Below are 23,967 nucleotides of genomic sequence, written 5' to 3'. Positions count from 1 at the left end.
TCAAAGAGAAATAAAGTATTATATTATTGTTGTTGTCAAAATGCAACAAAGCTTAACTAAGATTCTTGGTCTTCTTCTGCAAAGCTCCATAAACTAGCAAGTCTAAAAATTATTACTGAAATAGACAGGGATCATGCATTGTTGAATTGTTACCTACATGTACTACCAAAGATTCCCCCATGTAACTTATCTTATTCATGGGGAAATTCATTAATATGCTAATTACCTGACTAGCAACCAGTGATGACTGACAACTTTACTTTAGCACTACATGAAGAAGACATGACAATAAGTAGATTTTCTGCTGTTGTTCAAACAGAGAAGACATTGTGCTTGCAGTAGAACATACTTCTTTCAGGGAAAGAGACTCATATTTGTGGAGGATCTCTAAGAACAATCTTGCCATCTGCACCCAGAAATATATAAGTTTTAATTAGCCACTCTAAAAACAATCATGTTGGCTGAAGGGAAGGGGGAGGGAGACTTGTCAAAATGATGTATTTGTCCCTCACCACCTTTCAATGCTCTTATGCAAGTCTAATTTTCTTCCTAGCCAGCTCACCTCTCTGGCCTCCTTTTGTTTCATGTCCCATTTCCCATTCTCCTCTAACTTCTGAACTTTTGTTAGTTCGCTTTTAAGGAGAAAGGGGGAAAAAAATACCCACAACCCTTTCCTATTCAATTTTCCTGGATGGGGAGTAAGCAGAGACGTGAATATGGCACCCTCATAATGATTTAACTAGGGCTTAATGAAATTTTCATCACAACCTGCTGTTCATTTTAATGGCCTTTGAAAGACAATAGAACAATGGCTAGAGGGAAGAAAAGATTTTCTGTTGCATGCATTTGCAAAGCCCAACATTCAGTTGCTCCCCCTCCCCTCTCTTCCAATCTCTTCACAAAGCTGTAGATCTTTTGTTTGTACTGTATATTTTCATTTTAGTAGAGTTGAGATAATGCACAGGCTTTGTAACCATTCTAATGTCTATTTGTGGCCTTTCCTTAATGGAGTCTGTGCAGCTTGTACAGCCTCATACTCAACAGAGTATTTATACGCTGCCCAGAACCCCCTGTTCCTTCCTCTCTCTTATATTAAAGTCTGGTCTCCTCCCCTGCCACCTCATACCATACACAGGGAAGACCTCTTCCATTCAAAGGCACAAGGTAGGTCATGGCACTGACCATTAAATCAACGTAAATGCAAAATGAAATGCTATGACTCTATGTAACACTCCAAAAAATGCTTAGACAAAGAATTTGCTTGCCAGCAGACCCTTACCATATCCTCCAGTCAAGTAGAGAAGACTAATTTACAATCCTGTCATGCTCATGTATGTGACAGTGTGGCTGCGTGTGCATCTGTATGTTCATTCTGGTATGCAGTTTGTCCTAAAATTTTCTTGCAGGTGCTGTCAATCCATGCTTCAACAGTGAAGTGGGATCTGAGGGTCACGCTTTTAAACTTTTAAAATGGATTTCTACATCAGGATAGGCAGGTAAAAATGAAAATGAAGTCTTATTACTGTGCATTAGAGAATAAAGCTCAGGGTGTTCACATCAACCGGCTCACAGTCCCCTGGAAATCTAGCTGTAAATATGCATGCTGGGTACCTATGAAGAATATAGCGAGAACTTCATCTTCCAGTCAGGGGACGTGGCCCATACAGACAGGGATTAAAAATTTTACTGAAAGGACAGCTGTTCAGTGGCTTCCCAGACGCAAGATGTTTGGTCTTAGTCTCAGGCCACAGAACTCAAGTGGCATCATCACCAACTGGACATACAGTCTCAAAAAGAAACCGATTCTCCAGAGTTGATACCTATATGCCAAGATTTAAACCTTCTGGCCAGACATAATGCAGAGAAAGTCTGCACTGTGTCTATTTGTATAGTACCTGCACTACAGATAAACAGAGGATGACATGATAGAATATGCTCCAGACAAAAGCTTTCATGAATTCCAAATTTAACTTCTTACCTTTCAAATAATGACACGCCTACTAGATAATTCCACAAAAACACTGACATTGCTGATAACACTGCTTTTTGCTCTAGCAATGGCGGAGAGGGGAGTGGTGTAAATGACCCCCAGGCTGTTAAAATTACAGTGTTCATTGTACCCACGTTGAGGAGGTTGGCGTGTCTATCGAAATTGTGACAGAAAGACCATTACGTCAGGCAAAGGCTCTCATTTGGGAAATGCTACAAACGTTAGCTATGATGGGATACTGCCGAAATTTATCTCTAATGTAGACAAGAACTATGAGGTCTTTACCTCAGTTTTGCTAGCAAGAAAAAGCAAATGGAGCAGAAAATGCGAAGATCAAAAAGTATATGTATGCAAAGAATCTGGAGAAAACAAAACACAAAAATTTGGCCACTTTCCCAGGCCTTACCTTCTGGCTCATTTTTGATGAGCTCTTCCATTTTTCTTTGCTTAAGGGTGTCTACAACATCTGCTAGGCTCCCTTTGCGCCTTTCCGGGGTTCCCAGGGCTGTGCTGGACAATGATTCTCCACTCTGACGCCCACCTTCTTCTGCCTTCAAGGGTGAGGTAGATGAGTTGTGCGGGGCAAATGAAGACATCACTTTATTGCCATCAACTTCCTGAAAGGAGAGAAAAACGAGATGAAACATTTCTCTCTTTTCTTAAAGAATAAAAAAAAAAAAAAAAAAAAGATGGAAAGAAAGAACAATCCTTTGTTCTTTGAGATCATTGCTGTTTGTTCTTCTGTTGAAACCTTTAAAAAGGCATGCAATGCTTCAAAAACACCCAGAACAAAGACTAGCCATAAAGCATAAACCAAGATTACAGGCTGAAGTGAACAAAGATCAGCTTGCAAGGGAGCAACATAAAATACAGTTTTTCCCTAATTGAGAAGAAGTGTTGTACTCATAGGTTTCCTAAGAACAATGGTATTGATTATTTTTAATTGTTTGTTCTTTTACAGCTTTCTTTCAAAAAATCTCTGATTTTTACAAGGACCATTAATTTCCTGACTTTATAAAGTACTTGATGGCTAGTTGTAAGAAATGAAATAGTAACCAAATATTAAATGCCTTTCACCATATGACTTATTTTAATGCACAGTTCAAGTAATTCTCCCATTCATAAAGGATTAATTAATTGGTTTCTGTTTTCTAATTCTCTGTCTATCCTCCGCTTCCATCTCAAACCTTCATTTCTTGTTGAAACAACATTTTTTCACAAAGATGGTCCTAATGACTTTCACTGGAAGCACAGTGGCAAAACTCTATGACACATAATCCTCCCTACGTGAGAGTCCATGAAGGTCTCATTGATTTCAATGGAAACCAAAACTGGTTCAAGCATCTTCAAACTTGCCTTCATTAATATGAGCGTCTTCTCCTCTGTGCCTTCTCCAACACAAAGCAATGTTCTCTGCATATATTCCTTTCCCCTTTTATGTTTTTTATATACCCTACCCTTCCATACACATCTCTGAAACCTCATTTTTCTCTGCTAACATATGCCATCTATACCTTGCAAAACTTATTTCAATGTCTCAGAACAAAGCTTTCTGCAGAGTATGTAGACTGCATAATATAATGCTGCAAACATGAACAGGTTGTCTTTTTATCAGATTTTCAAGAGGTTTTAATTTCATTATGCTATTTATGTTTTTGTATTCCAGATGTTTAATGAATATCAGTTCTAAAAAAGTCACTGGTCCATCTTGTGATCTGAGTTACAGACTTCACTGAAAATGTCTTAGTAAGTTTTAAGTTGTTTTCATTTTATAGGGTATGAGAGAGACACATATTCCGGTTTTAGTGATTTGTGTTATAATGCTATCTTTTTTCTTTCCCGAGCAATTTTTGGTGTCTCTAGTTTAATAAGCACCAATATTTCAAAAAACAAAAATATGTCATTTCATAAAGAGAGCATAAATTGCTAAAAATTATCTCAAAATTTAAATAAAGCAACACGGAAGATATGAAGAGTGTATTTGTTTTCACAGACAACTTCATTTGGCAAAAATATTACCTTTCATTAAGAAAACTTTTAGTGCAAACAGCTTTGAGCAGCTTGAATGTGTTATATTAGTGAATAAATTCCCTAACGGAATCGGATTTAACTGAGATTACAATCTGGGCCATCATATGCCCCAAAAGCCAAACCCAGTGATGTTAATGAGAGACTTTCTACTGACGTCAATGAGCTTTTGACCAAGCCCTAAAAATTTTTCCGACTCCAGTCAACAGAAATGCTCCTTTTTTTTCCTTGCAACTCCCTCCATTTTTGTTCTGCACTTGGCAAATGACTAGTTGCTAACAGAGGACTTAAAAAATGTGTTGGAGCCGAATGTAATTTTTTTCGTATATATAGACTTGAATAAACTGGTTCTTAACACTCATCTAGGTGACCAAAATAGTTAACTTCAGCATCAGTTCAGATTTTATCTAATATTCAAACCTGTTATCACCAAGTGTTATTTTTTTTCCAAAAAACAAGGCCAAAAAAAAGAGGAAATATCTTGAAAGCTGCTTTCTTATTCACACTTTGAAGACAGATAAGCCAAATACTATTCTTAGTTACAGTTCTTAAATCCATCTATACCATCAGTTATGTATAGGAACTGTACATTTCTCACATTATCCAGAACTAGTTTATTGTTTTTACTCCAAACTAGGCCCCAAAGACACTCGTGTTTCTGTGTATGTCACACTTTGGTCACAAAGTGTTTGCAACTGCTGCCTAAACCTCAGGAATCACCATTGCTGTTTCCATGTACATTTTGGGTACAGGCAAGTGTTTTTTTATGTACAAATATATTCTGAGTACAAAACAAGTTTGTTACAAGAGAAGCAGCATAAAAACACCAGGATTGAATGGCATGTAAGGTAATACAAGGTGATTTTCAAAATCACAGATTGCTTGGCATTCCAATGAAACCCACAAGTATTTTTAAAACTACTAAAATTTCCCTGTCTCTCTTTCCGGGGAAATGAAGTGTGAGGGGGAGAGGACAACAGAGTAGTTCGTGGATAAAGCATAACGAAAGGACTCCAGGTACCTGGTTCCTAGTTCTTCTAAATGTTCCATGTAACCATGGAAAAAGTCACTTTGGTTTCTGCATTTCAGTCTCGTACATGTAAAGTAGGCACAAAAGTAGCAATTTCTTATATTGTAATGATCTTGGAGTGATAAATTCATTAATAACACAGAGACCCCCTGATACTACAGTGCTGGCTAGAACTATTTATATAGTACCGCAGTTAAGACGACCTCATAGATGGATAAAAAAGGAATGGGAAGTGTCCTACACGGATTTTTTAAAAGATAAACTCTATCTTAAAATACACATCTAAGTAATCATCCTCAAAACAAAATGTTTCCTTAGAGTGTCCTTGTTATGTGTGTATGTACGCAGTGTTTGCGCATCACATACATGAGCTATTTATGCACTTGTGGGGTTTAAGATACACTCCACGTAATCAAAACACACATACAGTAGGGGAACAGCTGCAATCACATCTCAGTGGGCTAAATTACAGTATGTCAGTGAATTATTCATTCAAAAAGATCTGTAGCAATCACACATTCATTGCGTGATTTGCAATCTAAGAGGAATCCTCTCCATATCTGTGGATGAGTTCAGACACCAGCTTCTGCTGTGGATGAGAGTTCAATCTGTATCCTCTAGCGCACCAGCTCAAGAACCTGCCTTCCCCACTTGTCCACAATCTTTTTATTCTGACATTGGGAACAACCACCTGAAATGCTCAACTGCTATCTTGGCTCTTGCCTTATGTCCCTCTGTTTTATTTTGCTCTTTCTTACGCCATTACTGTGGGAAGTGAAAAGGAACTTTCAGTAGCTCTGGATTTTTACTTTAAGCACAGAAAAAGAAAAGATACTTCCACATAAAACCTACTTATGTCAACGCAGGCATAAAGCTAAAAAAACTTCCAGCAAGGAAACTCCTCTGATATTACATGTGCAAGTTTAACTATCCCCCTGAAAACAGTCAGAGAAATCCTTAATGGCAAGAAAGATATGTCAGTAACAGTTTAAAACTAATCCCCTGAGAAGGAAGTTCCCTCCCAACAGGTGAGATTTAGCGAGCTCCTTTTTCGAAAGGACAAATCCACATGACTTTTTTTCAGTTAACTGGAGAAAAGCAACGACACTGTACAGAGTAGTATTAAAGAACCTAAACATCCGCTACTGACACTTCAAAACAAAGTCCATCAAGCCATATACAAGACCTGTTTCTCAGCCACCGAAACAGTGGAAAACCAGACACTCTTTCACCGGACAACAGCCTCTCTCAGCTGTAGAATCATTTCACCTGTTCAAGTTTGATTACATTCCAGCCTCTGGCACTGTTAATCCTGGTAACAGTTTTATGCGGTTAGCAGCTGCTTGGTGGATGGGGCTCTATTGTTCATTTGCATTGCGAATTGCTCTGCTAATGTGTGCTGGCACAACACTGCATCCAACTCTGGGCTGGGATCGTACTCACCAACACCTGATGCTGCTGCTTCTTGCTTTGCCCACTTCGGAAAGGCAGACAAGGACCTACACAGATCCTGCTGAATCAAACACCCATGGCCTTTCTTTCCCTGACAACAACAACAAAAAAAAAGGACTGGCCCACGTTTTGTGTCTTCTGCTTCTGTTCCAAGTTAGAATCCACAGGACGACTTGTTCATTTACAAGAAAGTTGCCTCTACATTGCCAAACAGCTTTCCAGCTATGAAGGAAATACCTCTTCCAAGGTTCAATGATAAAACAGGCTTCTGCCCTTTCAGGATGAGGTCAATAATCTTCCTGTGTTAATCTTGGGCAAGCTTTACTTAATCTAGCCCCCTTGTCACCTTTGTGATTGACAGGAAAAGTCGTGTCACTGGACAATGGACTTATCCTCACTGAGCAGTATCTTTTTCAAAGATTACACAATGTTACCCTTGCTCTCATAAAAAGTGCAAACATTTTGTGGTTCCAATAAACTATTCATTCCAACTGTATCTTTCAAGTTGTCCCTCTCCATTTTCCAGGGTCCAAGCAAGGCCTATTTGAGTTTTACAGAGGGACAGTGAAACTTAATGAAAAGAAACAGGTTGTACTTTGTGAGATTTCCAAAATATGTCTTAGTACTGTAAATACATCTCGTCTTCTCCTTCCTCATCTAGAGATGCACATTATTCCTATCTGCAATTAAACTCAGACAGAAAACTGTTTCTGTGGTTTAAAATTTTGTCCCAAACCAACCAACAACTGAAGCAGAAGAAAACTCAGAACTAAGTCTGAAACTGTTAATTATCACCATATGGCTATGCAAGGAGGCTGCATCTGTAGCAAAAATTTAAAAAAAAAAAAAAAATCAAACTTCTGGCTTTACAGCCAAAAACATCTGGAATAAAATACTTGTGCCTTTGAAACATGCACTGATACTGCCTGATTTTTAGAAGCCTGTGATCCTAAAAGCAACCTAACAGGTTATTTTTTCAACACTGGAATTTTGCCCATGCTTTGCTCTTTTAGAACGTGTAAAAAAGATACGAAAGCAAATTTTTTGCTCTGCTTTCTGCACTAGGCAATGTAGGCCTATCTGTTTTACAGTCTCCATAGTGACCAAGAAGCTGGCAACAGTATGACGTAAGACAATTAGAAAACAGAATACTTCACACTTCTGAAGACAAATTATTCTTAAGCAGTTTAGTACTGTTTGCTACTTATTTTTATTTATTTTACTTAATAAATTTTTAGGGAATAAATATCTATGTTTAAGATTCAATAGCATAGCTACTTCAAGTAAAAATGTGAGAGCTATAAAAACACTCCCAATGCCCACAGGAGGTCCACCAGCAATTACGAGAGAAACCAAACTTGACATTTCCAATATTTTTAAGGTTTAAAAGAAACCAAACATACACACAATATTCACAAATCAAGAATGATCTTTTATTTTTAGTTAACCTTCCATTTACAATCTCTCTCTTAATTAATGTAATTAACTTAGTTTAGGAGCATAAGTGCCATCAACTTTCAATGGGAATCGTATCTCCAAATCACTTCAGTGATTTGGAAAATTCTCTCCTTCTACATTCTATGTCATGGGGGCTGTAGGGCAGATACTACCCTAAATTTACATGGCTTATGGTAGCTGTCAAGCTGGCAGCTTCAGGAAGATGAAATCCATACTCCACAAGGGTTCCCAGAGGACACCATTCTTTTTACACCTTAGAATTTCTTTGCTTCTATCTTACATTTAAATAGGTCTTGTCTATGTATTTCCTTCACGAAGCAAAGTTGTTCATCAGTGATGGAAAGGAATGTTCCCAAGGAGATTTAAAAAAAAAGCAGTGGAGGATAGAGTGAGGAAAAGGGAGGCTATGCAAAAGGACATAGAGGGAAAAAAACATGAAGGGGGATAAACACTCCATTAGGAAGTAAGAACTGAAAAGAACACATAATCCAAGGCGGGATAAAAGAGACATCGAAGGGTGTCATGTAAACAAGCCTAGGAAGATGTACATCTGCAGGCTCTGGTTCTGCAGTTAGATCCATGCAAACCAACAGCTGTTCTTACACAGTTTTTTTTGTTTTGCGGTCTGTTTTATGTTTGGTTGGTTGTTTTTTAATAGGACTGGGGGTTTTATGAAGACGAGGAAAGGAAATGTAATGGAGCATGAAGAAGTTGATGAATGGATCTGAGGAGTCAGCTGAAGAGGTCATCATGGCAGAGAAGTAAGAATTTTACCTGAATAGGTGGGCTAAACACAGTAAATAGAGATGCATTTTTTTCTTTTTACTATAATCATGCCACAGGGAAGTTAAATACATGCAAAACAAATCTTGTTTTAGCTTTGCTGAGATGATGTATTTGGAACTCCATGATCCATATTCTGAAAGTATTACCAATGATCAGACTTACAGAAGTCTGATCATATCTGGCTCTCCATCTACAATATAAATACTTCAAAGTACTGCATTTTGGGGTGTTTTTTTTGCACTCACTACTACCTCTTATCCTTCAGGTTGTATTAATGTAACATCAAGTGCTGTATCTAATTACTGACCTCTTTTTGACAAAGCAGAAAATACAGTGGCAGAGGTTTCAACACGAAGACTAACAGGTATTTCCAGTGTTTGACTTCTAAGATGAACCGAAGCTCAAAAAGAAGACCATCTGCTTTATAAACTCTGCTACATCGGACACTTCCCTTTCTTCTACTTTTCTCCTCCATATGTAAAAATGGAGACAATACTAAATATTTCCTGCAGCTTAGGGCATTTTATGGAATTGATGCAAACAGCCTAGAGATTATTGAACAAAAACCTCATAGCAGTTGTATTTTCTCATGTATTGCAATAAATACTCAGCTCTTACATTACTCTGTGGTTCACTACAGCCCGATCATTTGAAGTTGAAAATTGGGAACTCTCCCATATATCAAGCACCAGCCCACAATATCTGACAGTAACACTGAAACGTACTTTGATTTTTTCCAAATACCATGATACTCCAGACTGCTGCCATAGCTGCACAAGGAAAAATCTCAAGTGTTTCCAGCGTTTGGAGATGAGTTGTAATAAACTGTTCTGCTGTGTTCACACAAAAGGAATAACTTATAATCCGTTTTGCATTGATTTGTAACTTTATCCTCTGTGATTTACAGAATGCTGGAGCAGAGTTTTCAAGCATTTGAAGTACCTAAAGATATAAGGTTGTGGCCTAGTGGAATTTTTGAAAATACCCAATAATATATACTCATTTAATTCCCACTGATTTCATTACAGGTCCCCAAAAATAAAGAGTTAGAACCAGCACAGTACGACTGGCTGACTTTCACCGATTCTTTGCCAGACTATTATCAGCCTATCTACAGTACAGAGCAGAATCTGATGACCAATGCTTTAAGACAAACGTTTAATCTCCTCTGGCTGTCCCACATTCCAGCCCATCCCCAAATAACAAAGCACAAGTTCAGTATTTCTTACTGCTTATCTTCCATTTCCACTTGATTTACTACAAATCAAAGAATCATATGCAAACTCTGGAGCTGTTTGTAGTAAAAAAATGTACCAGAAAATGTTGTAAGTGAAATTTTAGAACCTTTTTATACTGCATATCTAACAAATTGGTTTTGGTTTGTGGTGGCGTTGCTTTCATTTATTTATTTATTTTTATTATTTTCTTCAGTGTTACAGGTTTTGATTTTATTTTTAGCCCACCTCTTTGTCCCATTCATTGCAATGAAGTGCTTCTCCATATGCAGAAGTAAACTGGAAATCCTTCTACAGGATAAAGATACTAAATACAGTAAAATAGTAACGACTACTTTGTATTGGGGAAATGCAGTCAGTGACTCAAAACCTGACACCGATCATCAGACCAGACCTCTCCTACTGCTTCTTTCTCCAGCAAAACTCATTTTAAGAATGTAATAGAGGATTACATCTATTTGCTCTCAAAATACTTAACAAACAAAACTGGCATTTTGAGAACTCCTAATATGTTAGCTATAACCTGCAAAAACAAAGAACATGTTGTACTATAACAGCCTTGTTATCTTCATGCTAGTAATCTTCATGCTTAAAAATAATAAATAAAACTCTGCAAAAGCAGTTTTAAGACTTTTATGATCTCTTCCCTGGGGGACTAAAGATCACCCTTAAGACCTTGCTAAACAAAACATAAGACTACTTATCAAAACAGCTTGGTAGAGTCTTCAGCATACATTAAATCCTTCTAATAGTTTGGAAATTGTGTGGTGTAAAACAATTATCTTTGTAAAAACACAAGCTTACTAACCACATACAACAACTCTGGTACTGTGTTATAAAACTTATGTTGAGTGTCAAAACCAGTTCCATCACCAGCTTTCTTACGATGAAACAAGCCCATTCTCTGTTCTGACTCCTTGAGAGAAGAGGAGAGGACCATCTGAACAGGATTTAGTGATTCAAGAAAAGGAATGCCAAAGGCTAGCAATGGCTCCCGGGGCTGCTCCCAGCTACCTAGTTTTCATATAACGATTCATCACAGTTTTCAGATGGGAAAGAGATGTAAGATCACCATTCATCTGTTCCATGGTAGCCTACAAAAAACTGTACCAAACAGACACACTTCACCTCATTCCTTTGTCTGGGTGGTTGAGAGCACAGTAAAGACCGGACACATACAGTTTGGTCAGAACTGCATTCTCTGTACTAGGGACAATTCGGAGGATGCCTTGTCTGAAGAGGACAACCCTTTAAACTGGGGAACAAAAGAAAATAAAACAACCTGAGCCCAAAAGGGCCTGGGCTCATGTTCATACTTCCAGTTCCCCCAAGACAGTGTAATTTTGCAAAGTACCTAAAGCGGGTGTGTAACAAGATGGCACATTCAGCCCCCTGGTGTGGTCCCACCTGTTTCATTTGGGCTAGTAAAATGCCTCAAACACACACTGAGGCTTCCCATTCCCCCTACGAATATTTTACACATTAAAACCCCCCTTGTTGCTCTGAGTCACTGCCTCATATTTGCTTCCTTTCAGCCCAAAACTCTTCTTACACAGCTGCTTCTTCCAGTGACCTGGACTATACCTTTTCCATGGTAGAGCTTGTACCATTCGTGTATTTTTGGACAGTTAGCATATATTTACTTTGTTATTACTGGCTCATATTTAGCCTTTCCTCTCTTCTCTCACAAATCAGTTCCTACAACTCTTTAATCATTTGTTGCTTGCATCTGAAATCCCTCCAATTTGCTGTCTTCTCTAACATGGCCAGAATTGAACACATTATTTCACATCTAATCTTAGCAGAGTGATGAGGAGAAGGACAATTACCTCCTTGTTACCGCCTTTTTTGTTGCCTTGCTGCATGACAAGCTCATATCTAATTTGTTTTAACACACCTAAATCTTTTTCAACATTACTGTTTTCCAAGTGCCTTACTCCCATTGATTATCTGTGTTTTGGATTACTTTATCCAGCTGTATCAGTTTGTAATTTTACATTTGATTATTTCCTGCCATGCAGGCTCCCCTTGATTCCTTTGATATTATGGTTCTATTCTCCCTGGTACACCATTGGCAACTTTAATGAGTGTATTGTAATTCACTTGTTCAAACTTCTATAACAATATATTTATTTCTCTATATTTCTAAAATGTCGCTACAGACGTTCACTCTCCTATGAATCCTGTACCAGGAAACAGAGAGCTTAGAGCAGGCAAAGGACTTCCATAACCATATTCCCTGCAGACCACGTATTTTCCAGCCACCTCAGAGTAACACAAGATACAGATGTTGCTACATAACCAGGAGGCTCAGGTAGGCCAGGGTAAGCAAAAAGACACTAAAATAAAGGACACTGGTGCAGATTATATTGCTCTAGGAATTTTTTCCTCATTTCTACTGAAGAAATTAATCTGACAATCTCTGCCATTGTGGCTTTTCAAAGAAGGTATCCATATTTTTTATGACACTCAGTATATCTGACTCTTTCTACTAGTTAAATAAAATCATCTTGTACAACATAGAATTTTCGAATCATTTACGCTGGAAAGGACCTTTATGATCATCAAGTCCAACCATTAAACTAGCACTGTCAAGTCCACCACTAAACCATGTCCCTAAGAGCCTCATCTACACATCTTTTAAACACCTCCAGGATAGTGACTCCACCACTTCCCTGGGCAGCCAGTTCCAGTGCCTGAGAAACCTTTCTGTGAAGAAGTTTTTCCTGATATCCAATCTGAACCTCCCCTGGCACAACTTGAGGCCACTTCCTCTTGTCCTATCACTTGTTACTTGGGAGAACAGACCAACACCTTCCATGCTACAACCTCCTTTCAGGGAGTTGTAGACAGCGATAAGGTCCCCTCAGCCTCCTTTTCTCCAGGCTAAACAGCCCCAGTTCCCTCAGCCACTCCTCATCAGACTTGTGCTCCAGGCCCCTCACCAGCTTCGTTGCCCTTCTCTGAACTCTCTCCAGCACCTCAATGTCCTTCTGGTAGTGAGGGGCTCAAAACTGAACACAGGATTCAAGGTGGGGCCTCACCAGCACCAAGTACCGTGGCATGATCACTTCCCTAGTCCTGCTGGCCACACTATTCCTGATACAAGCCAGGATGCTGTTGGCCTTTTTGGCCACCTGGGCACACTGCTGGCTCATGTTCAGCCAGCTGTCAATCAACACCCCCAGATCCTTTCCCCCCAGGCAGCTTTGCAGCTACTCTTCCCTGAGCCTGTAGCGCTGCCTGGGGTTGTTTAAACCCAAGTGCAGGACCTGGCACTTGGCCTTGTTAAACCTCATACAGCTGGCCTCAGCCTAACGATCCAGCCAGTCTAGATTCCTCTGTATGGCCCTCCTACCCTCCAGCAGATCAACACTCCTACCCAACTTGGTGTTACCTGCAAACTTACTGAGGGTGCACTTTATTCTCCTTGTCCACATCATTCTACCCTCCTCTCAAAAAAATAATGTATCACTATTTTTCTTTTTTTATAGTTACTTTACTTGGAGCATTCAAATGAGATGCATGAAACACTGTATGAAGGAAGTACCTTGCAATGCCCACATACTGAATTCCATGCAACTTCCACTAATCAGCTCTTTCAGAACTGTTTGTTCTTTAAACTTTTGAAGATTGTAGCCCACATATTTAACATCAGGAATCTTGCACATATCCTACATGAAGGGGGGGTATGTGACTAAATCCATTACACCTTGAAAATAATCATGTTCTCTTTTATATATGTTGTATATTCTTCACGAGCCTTCTCATTTAATGTCTATTTATTTACTTTTACTGTATATTTGTTCTCTTACTTTTCAAAAGATCACAACTAGACTTACAGGCTGACAACTGTCAAAATCCTCTTTGCCCCCACAGAGATTAGTATAACTTTATATCTTTTTCTGAAAGCAATCTTCTGGAAGTTCTCATTTTCTAGAAGGGCCAGAAAACATTATTAAAATGGAATGGCTTCTTGAGAAATAGTCCCATTGTTTCCACTGGAGTTAACTGTAGTATAAAAGACAACATCCAGAGTATGAATTTTTCAAACTGAATTCCACTGGTTCAGAAATATGTTTGTCTCATTTATTTTTGAAATGTGTATTATCTAGCATGTGGGACTCTGGATGTGCTTTTATCTAAGTTGTCTATTCTTTCATCTGCTTTTTATACACCTCACCAACTACTTTCTGTCTACTCCTTACTCTCTTACACCTCTTAAGTAATGTCTACACAAAGAGTAATTTATAGGATTTTTCCAAGCAGTTAACTGTTCTGATCCTCTTTAACAGTTATTAGAAGACCTATTTTCCCTCCAAAATATATTTCACCTCCTCTTTATGTCTTCTATAACTTGATTTTCCTCCTATCAATGACTGTTCCACAGCTTCAGTGAAACAGATTTTGGAACTCTGGTATAAACCAAAGCAGTTTTCTCAATGTTGAAGGAAAGACTGCACAGGAAATAACTAAAAACAAGAAATATATATTCTGTGTTTATCAACACAGAATGAATACATTCACAGAAAGTCAGTTTCACAGATGTTTACAGAGAAGGAATCAATCTTATTTGTATCTTACACACTTCAGAGGATGGTGTTTGATGAGAGAAGGTCAAATATATCAGAATAATTAATAAAAATTAATATGACAGAAGTCTATCCACATAACACTGATACACAGATGTAATACGCGTTAGTGCTACTCACAATTTGACAATTAATCCCCACAAAATCCCTTTGTGACACTGCATATAGGGTAAATTAGGAAATGACATGAACTGACTTGCCAGGATCCAAAGCAAGGTAATAGCAGAGCACATTCAGTATCCAGGGGTTACCAAGAACCAATTCTCTGTTCACTCTTCTGGGTCTTAGTACACTTCAAATGGTAACATTATGTTCTGCTCAGGGGAGCAACATGATGTCTTTTATCATTTAAGTCCCATTCTAAAGCTCATTCGACCAGAGCTTAAACAAGATTTAAAATGCACACAGACCCTGCGCACAGAAGCCAGTTTAGACTGTGGCTGAGTGACACAAAAAAACCCAATAAATTCTAATTTATGACAGATCCACAGTTGTTCTCACTCTGCAGATGAGTTATTCTTTCTTCTGTTCCTTTAAACTGCAGTCAGTAGCATACATTGCCTACTACGAAGAGACCTTTGTGATAAGATAATATCAAGGGATGTTGTGACACTCCTGATTAAGAATTACACAGTAAGCAAACCGTACAGAAATGCTAATTTTCGTCCCCTTTCTCATCACTTACCTAAATTATTCTGAGTAATACAAATTATCTTTATTAGCTTTAAGGCAGTTCTTTCTCATTCTTTTCTGCCATTTTTTAAAAGAAATCATATTCCTGTGGTTGATTAAGCCCACTATATATTTTTTAAGAATTTTATGCACTGTCATATCTCATGTTCACAAACAAAAAAAAAAACCCAAAAAACACCTATTCTTATACAGTCATACCAACTACCCATCATCAGCAGAGTATGAATAACTTTTGCTGGAAATAGCCTTTCTTTTCCAAGCTCTTCTTTGAATCACTGATTTCTCAGTATTCCCTGTAGTTTTCAGTCATCATGAAGTGATGCTGAAAAACCCACAGAATTGCTCAACCCAAATAAGAAAGACACCATTTTCTCCACTTTGGCTGGAAAGAATGTAAGCCTACATTGTGACGAAGAAGTATTGGTTGACTAACAGAGCATAGTTTTACAAAATCTGCCTTTTTCTGACCTTAAATTTATCAAGAGGGAGTCTCAGGATGCAATCCAGCCAGGTATCACTGTGCCTACCAGCACTGAGTTGATGTACAGAAGGTTTCTAACAGAAAGTTCTCTGCAATCCATTCATTATACTTAGCAATATCAAACAGGGAAAAATAATTAAAAAGCCCCTATTGAGTACCTAGAGACCTTGAGCGCAGACAGGGGGTGAACACAAAGAGAGGCTATTTGGTTATAAGAGTCACACTTCATCATTTCATATATATATATATATATATTCAGACATATTAAAAGAAATTACAGTGCATTTTGGACTTTTTTTTATTTTCTTCCTTCCTTCTATTCTCGTCTATAAGTGTCTAACACTTAGAGTACACATATTTAAGCAGACTCAAGAGTTACATTAAATTTCTTCATTTCAGTTTTTTAATCTTCAGATCTACATGTATGTAGAGACTACATATTCGAAAAATAAATTGCCTGAACAAACTCAATTACGCGAAGGGTGAAAATCACATATAAATGACATTGTGAACAGGAACTATGCTGAGAGCTCATTTGTACTTTACAAGATACAAGCAGGCAAAAGCTAGTTTTTGACATGTAGGACCAGTCCACCTGAAAGGTATCCAGTCTTCCTTTGTCCTTTGACAGTACTGCAATTTGCACTTACACATTTTTCTCAATACATTTTAGTATTACATTTTTATTACCCAGTGACTTATAACTTAAGGTTCAAACAAACTTTTAAAAAATAGAGGGCTGAAAAAAGACATTATAATGACACTATGCTGCAACATGCGACATACCTGACCACTGACTGCTTGCTTGAGAAGTTAGTGCAGTACATCATAGTCATGCCCATGGGTCTTAATATCGGCAACATTCATAGTATGTCCATTTTGTTTCTGTCATCAGTATCACAGATTAACTGGAAAGCATGTTTGTGTCATTCATAGAAATGTAAGATACTTTCTTCATTCTATCCATGCCTTACATTAAAGAAAAATTCAAACACTTGGAAGGTGCACGTACATACTCTGCCAACTGCCCTGCCTTTCAACCCGGTTTTACACAACCTTATCATGACATCAGCTTTCCCTGATTATTTAGGAATCAGATTCATAAGACAGAAAACCTACATTGTAAGCTCAAATTCACCTCAAGTCTATACAAATCAAGATACTGTTAGTGGAAAAGGACTTGGCAATGCGAAAAGATTAGATGATACATGAATCACTGGTACCCAAGTCAGCCAAACATCATCTTCAAAGGAGAAAACCTGGCATTAGGAAGGTCCATAAAACAGAACAGCGATGCATAGTTAAATTTTCTGTGACTAAACTGAGAATTTCTAAGGGCTGTCTAAACAACATCCTTTTGTAAACATTTTTCCATTAAGATATTAATTATCAGCCTGCTTCTCCTGATTTCAGCACATATTTATTCTCTAAAGTAGTTGGCCAGAATACTGAATGATTAGCAAGATCTCCATCAGCAAATTGCATTTACCTCCACAGGTTACTTTCAATGAAAATGGGATCACTAAACTGTTCTGGAAATCTCACTTCTGGAACACATTTATTTTAAGCCTTTGTGTGATAGTTTTATTAATTTTCCTTGCAGATATTATTCACTTAAACAAAAAGTAGGGCTTTCTTGTAACAGAATGAGTCCTAGTGTCAAAGAGGTCAGCTTATGTACAGTGTACACTTCATAAAATATAAAGAGAATTAGCTGAGAAAATTTCTCAAAAGAATTAGTAGTTTGCCTTAGGTTTTACTCTTTCACTTAAGAACTGATGAAGAGAAACACTCTCTTACAATATCCAGTGAAGATTCGGATGAAAATAAACTGGAAAATAGCAACAAACATTTTTGGAAATTGCTAGTTGTTCCTGTGACTGCAAGGGTTGCATACATTTTAGATTGGCCCAGACTAGTAGAAGTTTACACGGAAGCATTTGTGTTCTGCTCTGTAACAGGTGAACCTCCAACAATGTATGGGGATAAGCAGGACAGTGACTTTAAAATGTCATCTTCATTCAACATATTTGCTCCCCATGTATTTTCTGAGTCATGCCTATCTGCTTGCTTTATTGACTAATTTTTTTAACAACCATTAGCACTGAAGAGTCAATACAGCTACAAAAGAAGAAAATGGACTCTGCTTTGCAGACATATCATCAACAAAATAGGCAGTTAAGTACCATTTGCAAAATGTTGATTACTAGGGATGACGTGAGGCAAAAAGGACTCGGCTTTATTTTCAAACCCCAGGTTAAGTTAGCATTATAGGCAATTAATAAAAATATCATATTTTTAGGCAACTAAATTTGACCTCTAAAGCCACAGAAAGACAGAAAACATGGGACCCTTTAATGTCATTTTTACAGTCATTTATCTGACTATAACCTCACTTTAAAGCGTTAAGGTCAGCTGGTCATGAAGCATGAGCTACACTTCTGACTAGCATGGACCACATTTGACTCGAGAGTAAATAAGGGACTGACACTCCATTAACCTTCCCAAGTACAATTATTTATCAAAACAGCTCCAAAGAGTACCCGACAGAAAACTGATAAATCTGGAAGCAAAAACCGAAACTGTAACAGCACAAACTGATCCTTCACCAGTGATGAAGAGCTATTTCCTACCACAGTTCCTGGGGCAAGTCCTCCAGCTCATTTTCTAACACAGTCACTGATTTTAAAGGGCTGTCCCTTTATTCACATTGGTTTTGATGAAATCTCAGATATTTTTTTCTCTTCTTTATTTTCATCTTCTTTCTTGGAAATAATATATGCTAATATCCTGTATTTATAGGCATCTTCAAACATTTTCCTCAGAAACATATGCAGAAATTTCAGAAGAGTCGTGACATATTCAGTCATATCTACTCTTCCATGCTTTTAGCTTCAGCACAAGGACCACGCCTGTTCACAATACTCCCATTTGGTGAGCTGGCCGTTACCTCCCTACCACCATAGAAACTTGATTTGTTTTATTAAATGACCTATGGTGGTTTATTACCACGCTGTCTTCAAATTTTCTTAATTCTGTAAGATTTCTATAATACCCTTATGCTCTGAAATTCTATGTGCCTTCCTCACTTAAGCACGAGGTTGAACCGTTCATCAGCAGCTGTATTCTGCCAGCAGTTACTTCTACTTTTCAACTACAGCAGCACTCCACTTCCAACAAATGGGCGAGTTTTCCCTAAATCTTCCACCAAAAGGTGACAGCAGGGAGAGTGGGGGGAAAAGGGGGCTTTTTTTTTTTAAAAAAAAAAAAAGAGAATGAGAAGCAATATCAGTGATTTGACTATTTTTTATGAAAGAATGTCAAAATTTTTCAGTTTCCAGTGTTAAACTATTCATTCTACGAATGGGGGGAAATAACAGCTCTGATCTAACCACTGTAGGGATGGAGGGGTCTGTACAGCACATCACAAGATACGTACAGATTAGACAACTAACTTGTGCTTGCTTACACCCCTGGCAAACGTGCACCACGTGAAGATTCACTCACAATCAACTGGAAATTTCATCCATCGTTGCCATCTTGTCTTGCATGCTCGTTTTCCTTTGGCAGCAAAGCGCATCCCTTTTTTCCACTGTACCCTCAGCTGATCTCCAGCCTCTCTCAGAATAATAGATGGGAAGAAATCACCAAGTACTCACCACTGGAGTAATAGTTACCACAGCAGATCTCCAAAAAAAAGCAGTAAATTAACTCTATTCCTAGTCTTCACTCTCCCTTTAAGATCAGAACTTATTTCACTTTTTTGTGAAGTGCATAAAGATCCATGTGCACAAACAACTATGATTTCCAGATGGTTAATACATATACCTTCTTTCTGGTGGTCACAAGACCACAAAATGCAAAAATAGAGAGACAAGGGAGAAAGAATTGTTTTAAGGGGCAGGTGTTGTTTTTTTTTTTTTTCCTAATCAAGTAGCCAAAAACACAGTAAAAAAAGAACTGTTGACTGATATCAAGGTCAACTTCTACTAAGTGTCTTCTAATAAAGTGGGAAGATTGACTTGATAATTCCTTTTAACAGAGGATTTATTAAATCCATAAAATACAGAAAAGCACAACCCTCGTTATTTCAGTTACCTTATTTCAGCTTGTACAAACAGCGGATTCCTTAAAGATCATCAAAGGAAACGGATTTTGATTTTAAATCTGTTGCACACTTTATCTCATACATATGAAAATAATTATGTTCAGAGGACTGAGTACTTTTTAAACATGACTCAGATAATTGATACGAGGTCTGGTGTTTATTTTTTCCCATTGTCTTTCAGATCAAACATGTTAAATTTAAAAGACTGCCTCCCTGCAAACTCCTTGTCTTGGTAACTCACTCTAGGACCTGAGACTCAGCATTTCTTCTTCCTTCTCCTGAGAAAAAACAATACTGTACTTAAGACTTCACTGGCAATTCTTTTGATATGCAAGAGGCACTATAATCCATTTTGCTATTCCACAGCTATGCAGTCAGAGCTCTGCAAAGCTAAGCATCCCCAAAACTTCTTTTCTGCCAGCGAACTAAGCAAAAGATAGTGGCCTACAAAGCCTTCCTTCCATTCAAAAATTAAACCAGAGCTAACTAGACAGACTAGTACCGGAGAGGATTTAACTGCAAGTTAATGGAACAAAACTAACCAGCACCATTTATGAAACCATGACTGAGCCACCCTGAGTCCGTTTTTACTTAGAGTTTTCAGTAGCATCTCAGATGCACCTGCTGCAGACGTCATTGTCTTTAATGGAAAAATCATCTGTTGTTAAGCAGGAGACACAGCTGTTAAAACGTAAATGTTGCCACTACTATTAGTTTCCAGGAGGCAATAGCCAGTAACAAATCTTTAGGAAAATATGGTGAAAACAAGAACTCCACATACTGAAAGATAAGTTTCAGAAGAGCAGATGTGATATTAGTCTTCAAATATAAAAACATTTTCTGAAAAGAGGAACTGCAGTGGCTAGGAGAAGAATGAATGAGCTTAAACTGAAACAGAAAAGATTTGAGTTACACATTAGGAATAACTTTCTAAAGGTAAAGACAGTAATACTCTAAGACAGATAGGCTGGTAGGTTGTAAGTCTCCTGCACTGAGTAACTTTAAAAGTTAGACTATTACCTGATAGAAATAACATTGGTACAGCTGATCTCTGTATTGAAGCTGGGACTGGATGTCACCTCTCGCAATCCCTCTCAGCCCTACAATTCCATAAGTGCAGGGCTCATACACATTGAGAAATACACAGGCCCATTCAGTAGAGACTCTATAGATCTGTAAGGTACTTACTAAGCTGGATAAGGGGGCTTTGGTTGTGTTTTGCTTTGGATTTTTTTTTTTTTTTTAAATAAATCAATAGGCTTGGGCCATTTTCCAAAGGTGTGATTTGGTAAGTTTCAAGCCAAACCTCTCAAGCTTTACTCATGAGATAAGTGCTAAACAACGAGCCAGATTCATCAAAGCTTTATAGACTTACTTAAAAGAAAAAAGAAACTGATTCAGTCAACTCACTTCAAGCCAAATCAGGCAGTTGAAAAATCTATTCTTGAGATTTGGAAAATCTGTCTTTTAAAAACAATATTTTAAAAATATGTTCAAGAGTCCCTCGTTTGCAGGGGCCTCAGGCAACTCTGTCAAGAATCTGTTTTTTTTCCAGTCAGATTAGGAGCAGTATATCTCTCATGTCCATAGGAGACAGCTAAAGTATGTGTGTTTGCATATATATACACCTACATATTTTTACATAAATACATAATAACATATTACATAAATAACATAAGGATTGAAGAATTTTCTATCAAAGGTTTGATAATTAAAGCAGTGGGTTTGCTTTCCAAAAAGATTAATAGTGAATTTGCTTGTTTACTAAATGGAAAAAAATCAAGAGTAGCACTGGACACCAACGTACGCTACCAATGCACAAAGCTAAAAACACGCTCTCAAGCAGGTTTATGAGCCCTAGTACATAAAATCCACAATACTTTTTAGTCCTGCCCCTTAGAGTACTTCCCAGGAGGAGGTTAATTCCTCTGTTTCTTCAGCTCTTGGTATCTCTAGCAAGAAGGATAACACCTGGGCCAAACAACCGAGATTTTTGTGTATGTCCTACAAAAATCCTACCAGAATCACCAAGGTATTTCAAACAAGGCATCAAGTTATTATTATTAGGAGAGAGGAGGACATAGGCCTGGTGTTACCTAACCAGGATGGGTCATGGTATCAGCTGTGAAAGGGAGGAAGCACATACTGCCCAGCTCTGCACCATAATGCAGTTTCCAGCATCCCACCTCTAGCTGTTCAGATGGAGATAACCCAGGCTGCAAATGCTGCGCGGGGAGAAGTTTTGTGCTGGGAATGAATCAATTTCTAAGCAGAAGCAGAGAAGAGGCCTCCATATCCCTCTTCCCATATACCTCGTAAATTTTCCCTAGTAAATTCAGATTCAGCTGCTGGAAGTTGTTGGTACTATAGTGATGGGCATAGAGCCCTGCAGACCATAAGGTGGCTGCCCCTCTCTAGCCCAACATCAAGTATTTACTGTAAACATGTATGTCAAAGCAATGATAAAATGTTCAAAACCTCACCAGACTTTATTTTTGTGTCTTGTTCTTTTCAAGGAAACTACTTCTTCCAAGAACATGGAAAGACCAAGTGATTTTGAACTGGAAAACCTGAAACATCAGTAAGCTTACCTGCTAAAGGGGGACTTGCGACTGAAATGAGATCATTAGGTTTCATTTGTGCTAGCTGCTCATCGATTCACAAGCCTCTGTAAGCTGTACATAAATTATCAAATGCATTGATTTCTAAAAATAATAAATCAGCAAGTCAGTCATTTCTCTTATCTCTAGTGTCAGCGCCTAACTCGGTGGCCTTCAAAATTCATCCAAACAAAACAATAACATCGGTATTAACAGATATATTTGCCATTTGAGATGCAATGTTCTATGACAAAAATGAGTTTTCCTAGCATCTCACAGAAGTGAAGAAAAGCTTGCCTCTGAAAACGTTACATACAAAATGTACAATATAAAATGCACAGAATTTTGCATGAATCTGTGTAGGTGGCAGCTTAAGAAATTCACAGTATGGAACAATTGTCTACAGCAAGGAAAAATCCAAGCTAGATGATCTTGAAGTCCTTTTCCACCGCAGATCATTAAATTTCCATAACCTTCTTCATACGACTGAAGTAGTGAAAGTCCTATGGCATCCCAGACTGGGTGCTGAATTTTGGACATGAAAGCATTTTCTCTTTGTCAACTGGTACCTCAACAACATAGGAACAGAACCTGCCAAAGACTATAAGTTTCAGCAAAGGAAGAGGTAGGGAAGGACTTCTTCACCCAAACATGCAGCCATAACTTTACCATTTTCAGCATATATGACTATCTCCAATGCTAGGTTGGCCAATTTGATTTCACCTGGACTCCCAACTGCTTATAAAAAAAATACAGAAAAATTACGCCTTTACACATGTGTGCCTGCAAATTTCAAACCACTTCATAACACTGATTTGCAACGATTTGCCTAAGGTCATGTGGGCCTTGATCCAAAGCCTATTAAAGACAAAGCAGTCTTGACTTCAAAGAGCTTTGGATTGGACACACGATAAATCACTGCATAGTAAACAGAAAAATCAGGAACGGAAAACCTGGTCTAAGGAAGATGCTTCAGTTTACTCAAAAAGATGGGCACGTGAGATTTGTTTTTCCCCATTCTTCTGTATCACACTGCCAGTCCAACGAAAGGGCTATGGCCCTTTTCTCCCTTAGCTGTATTTCTAGGAACATTATTAATTCTAAAAATCCTCTGATAGAGTCCAACACAAGAGTCAAACTACAGTTCAGTGGTATCTTCGTCACCTTGACGCTCAGTTACACCAGCACGAGAGCAGCTCACTGAAGCACCACTGCAGAGCTCTGTCAGCAAACACCAGCCGAGGATGGTGCCAGCAGAGCTGGACATCACGCTTGCTCCTAAGTAACAGTAAGCCTAGGACTAAATGCAATAACAATAAGGAGTTAAAATGTGCAGACCAGAGAACATTGCTTAATCCCAGTTTACTGAAAGGACATGTCATTTTTAGAAAGTTGTCCAAACAACTGTCTTAATATTCTACACCAAAGTGGCTATTAATCAAACAACAAAGGCCCAATTAACACATAGCTGTTGTCACCTTGATGTTAAAAGCCTTTCCCTTCCCCCCTTCTTT

At 38.1% G+C, this 23,967-nt stretch overlaps 1 protein-coding gene across 21 annotated transcripts in view; it reads right to left on the bottom strand.

The window, feature by feature from the left end:
* SOX5 (SRY-box transcription factor 5) overlaps positions 1-23,967 on the bottom strand; it is a 657,930-nt gene that overhangs the window by 223,994 nt on the left and 409,969 nt on the right. For all 21 annotated transcript variants that reach the window (XR_011741632.1, XM_071815743.1, XM_071815738.1 and 18 more), the window contains one exon: positions 2,397-2,607. Coding sequence is in view for 20 of the 21 variants with exons in the window: in XM_071815743.1 (XP_071671844.1) it covers positions 2,397-2,607 (211 nt within the window). In the remaining variant the exon portion in view is untranslated. The remainder of the gene's footprint in view (positions 1-2,396; positions 2,608-23,967) is intronic.

The sequence above is a fragment of the Patagioenas fasciata genome, chromosome 1 (genome assembly GCF_037038585.1).
Source record: "Patagioenas fasciata isolate bPatFas1 chromosome 1, bPatFas1.hap1, whole genome shotgun sequence".
NCBI lineage: Eukaryota > Metazoa > Chordata > Aves > Columbiformes > Columbidae > Patagioenas > Patagioenas fasciata.
Note: the sequence above shows the minus strand (reverse complement) of the source record. Positions and strands in the feature narration are given on the sequence as shown.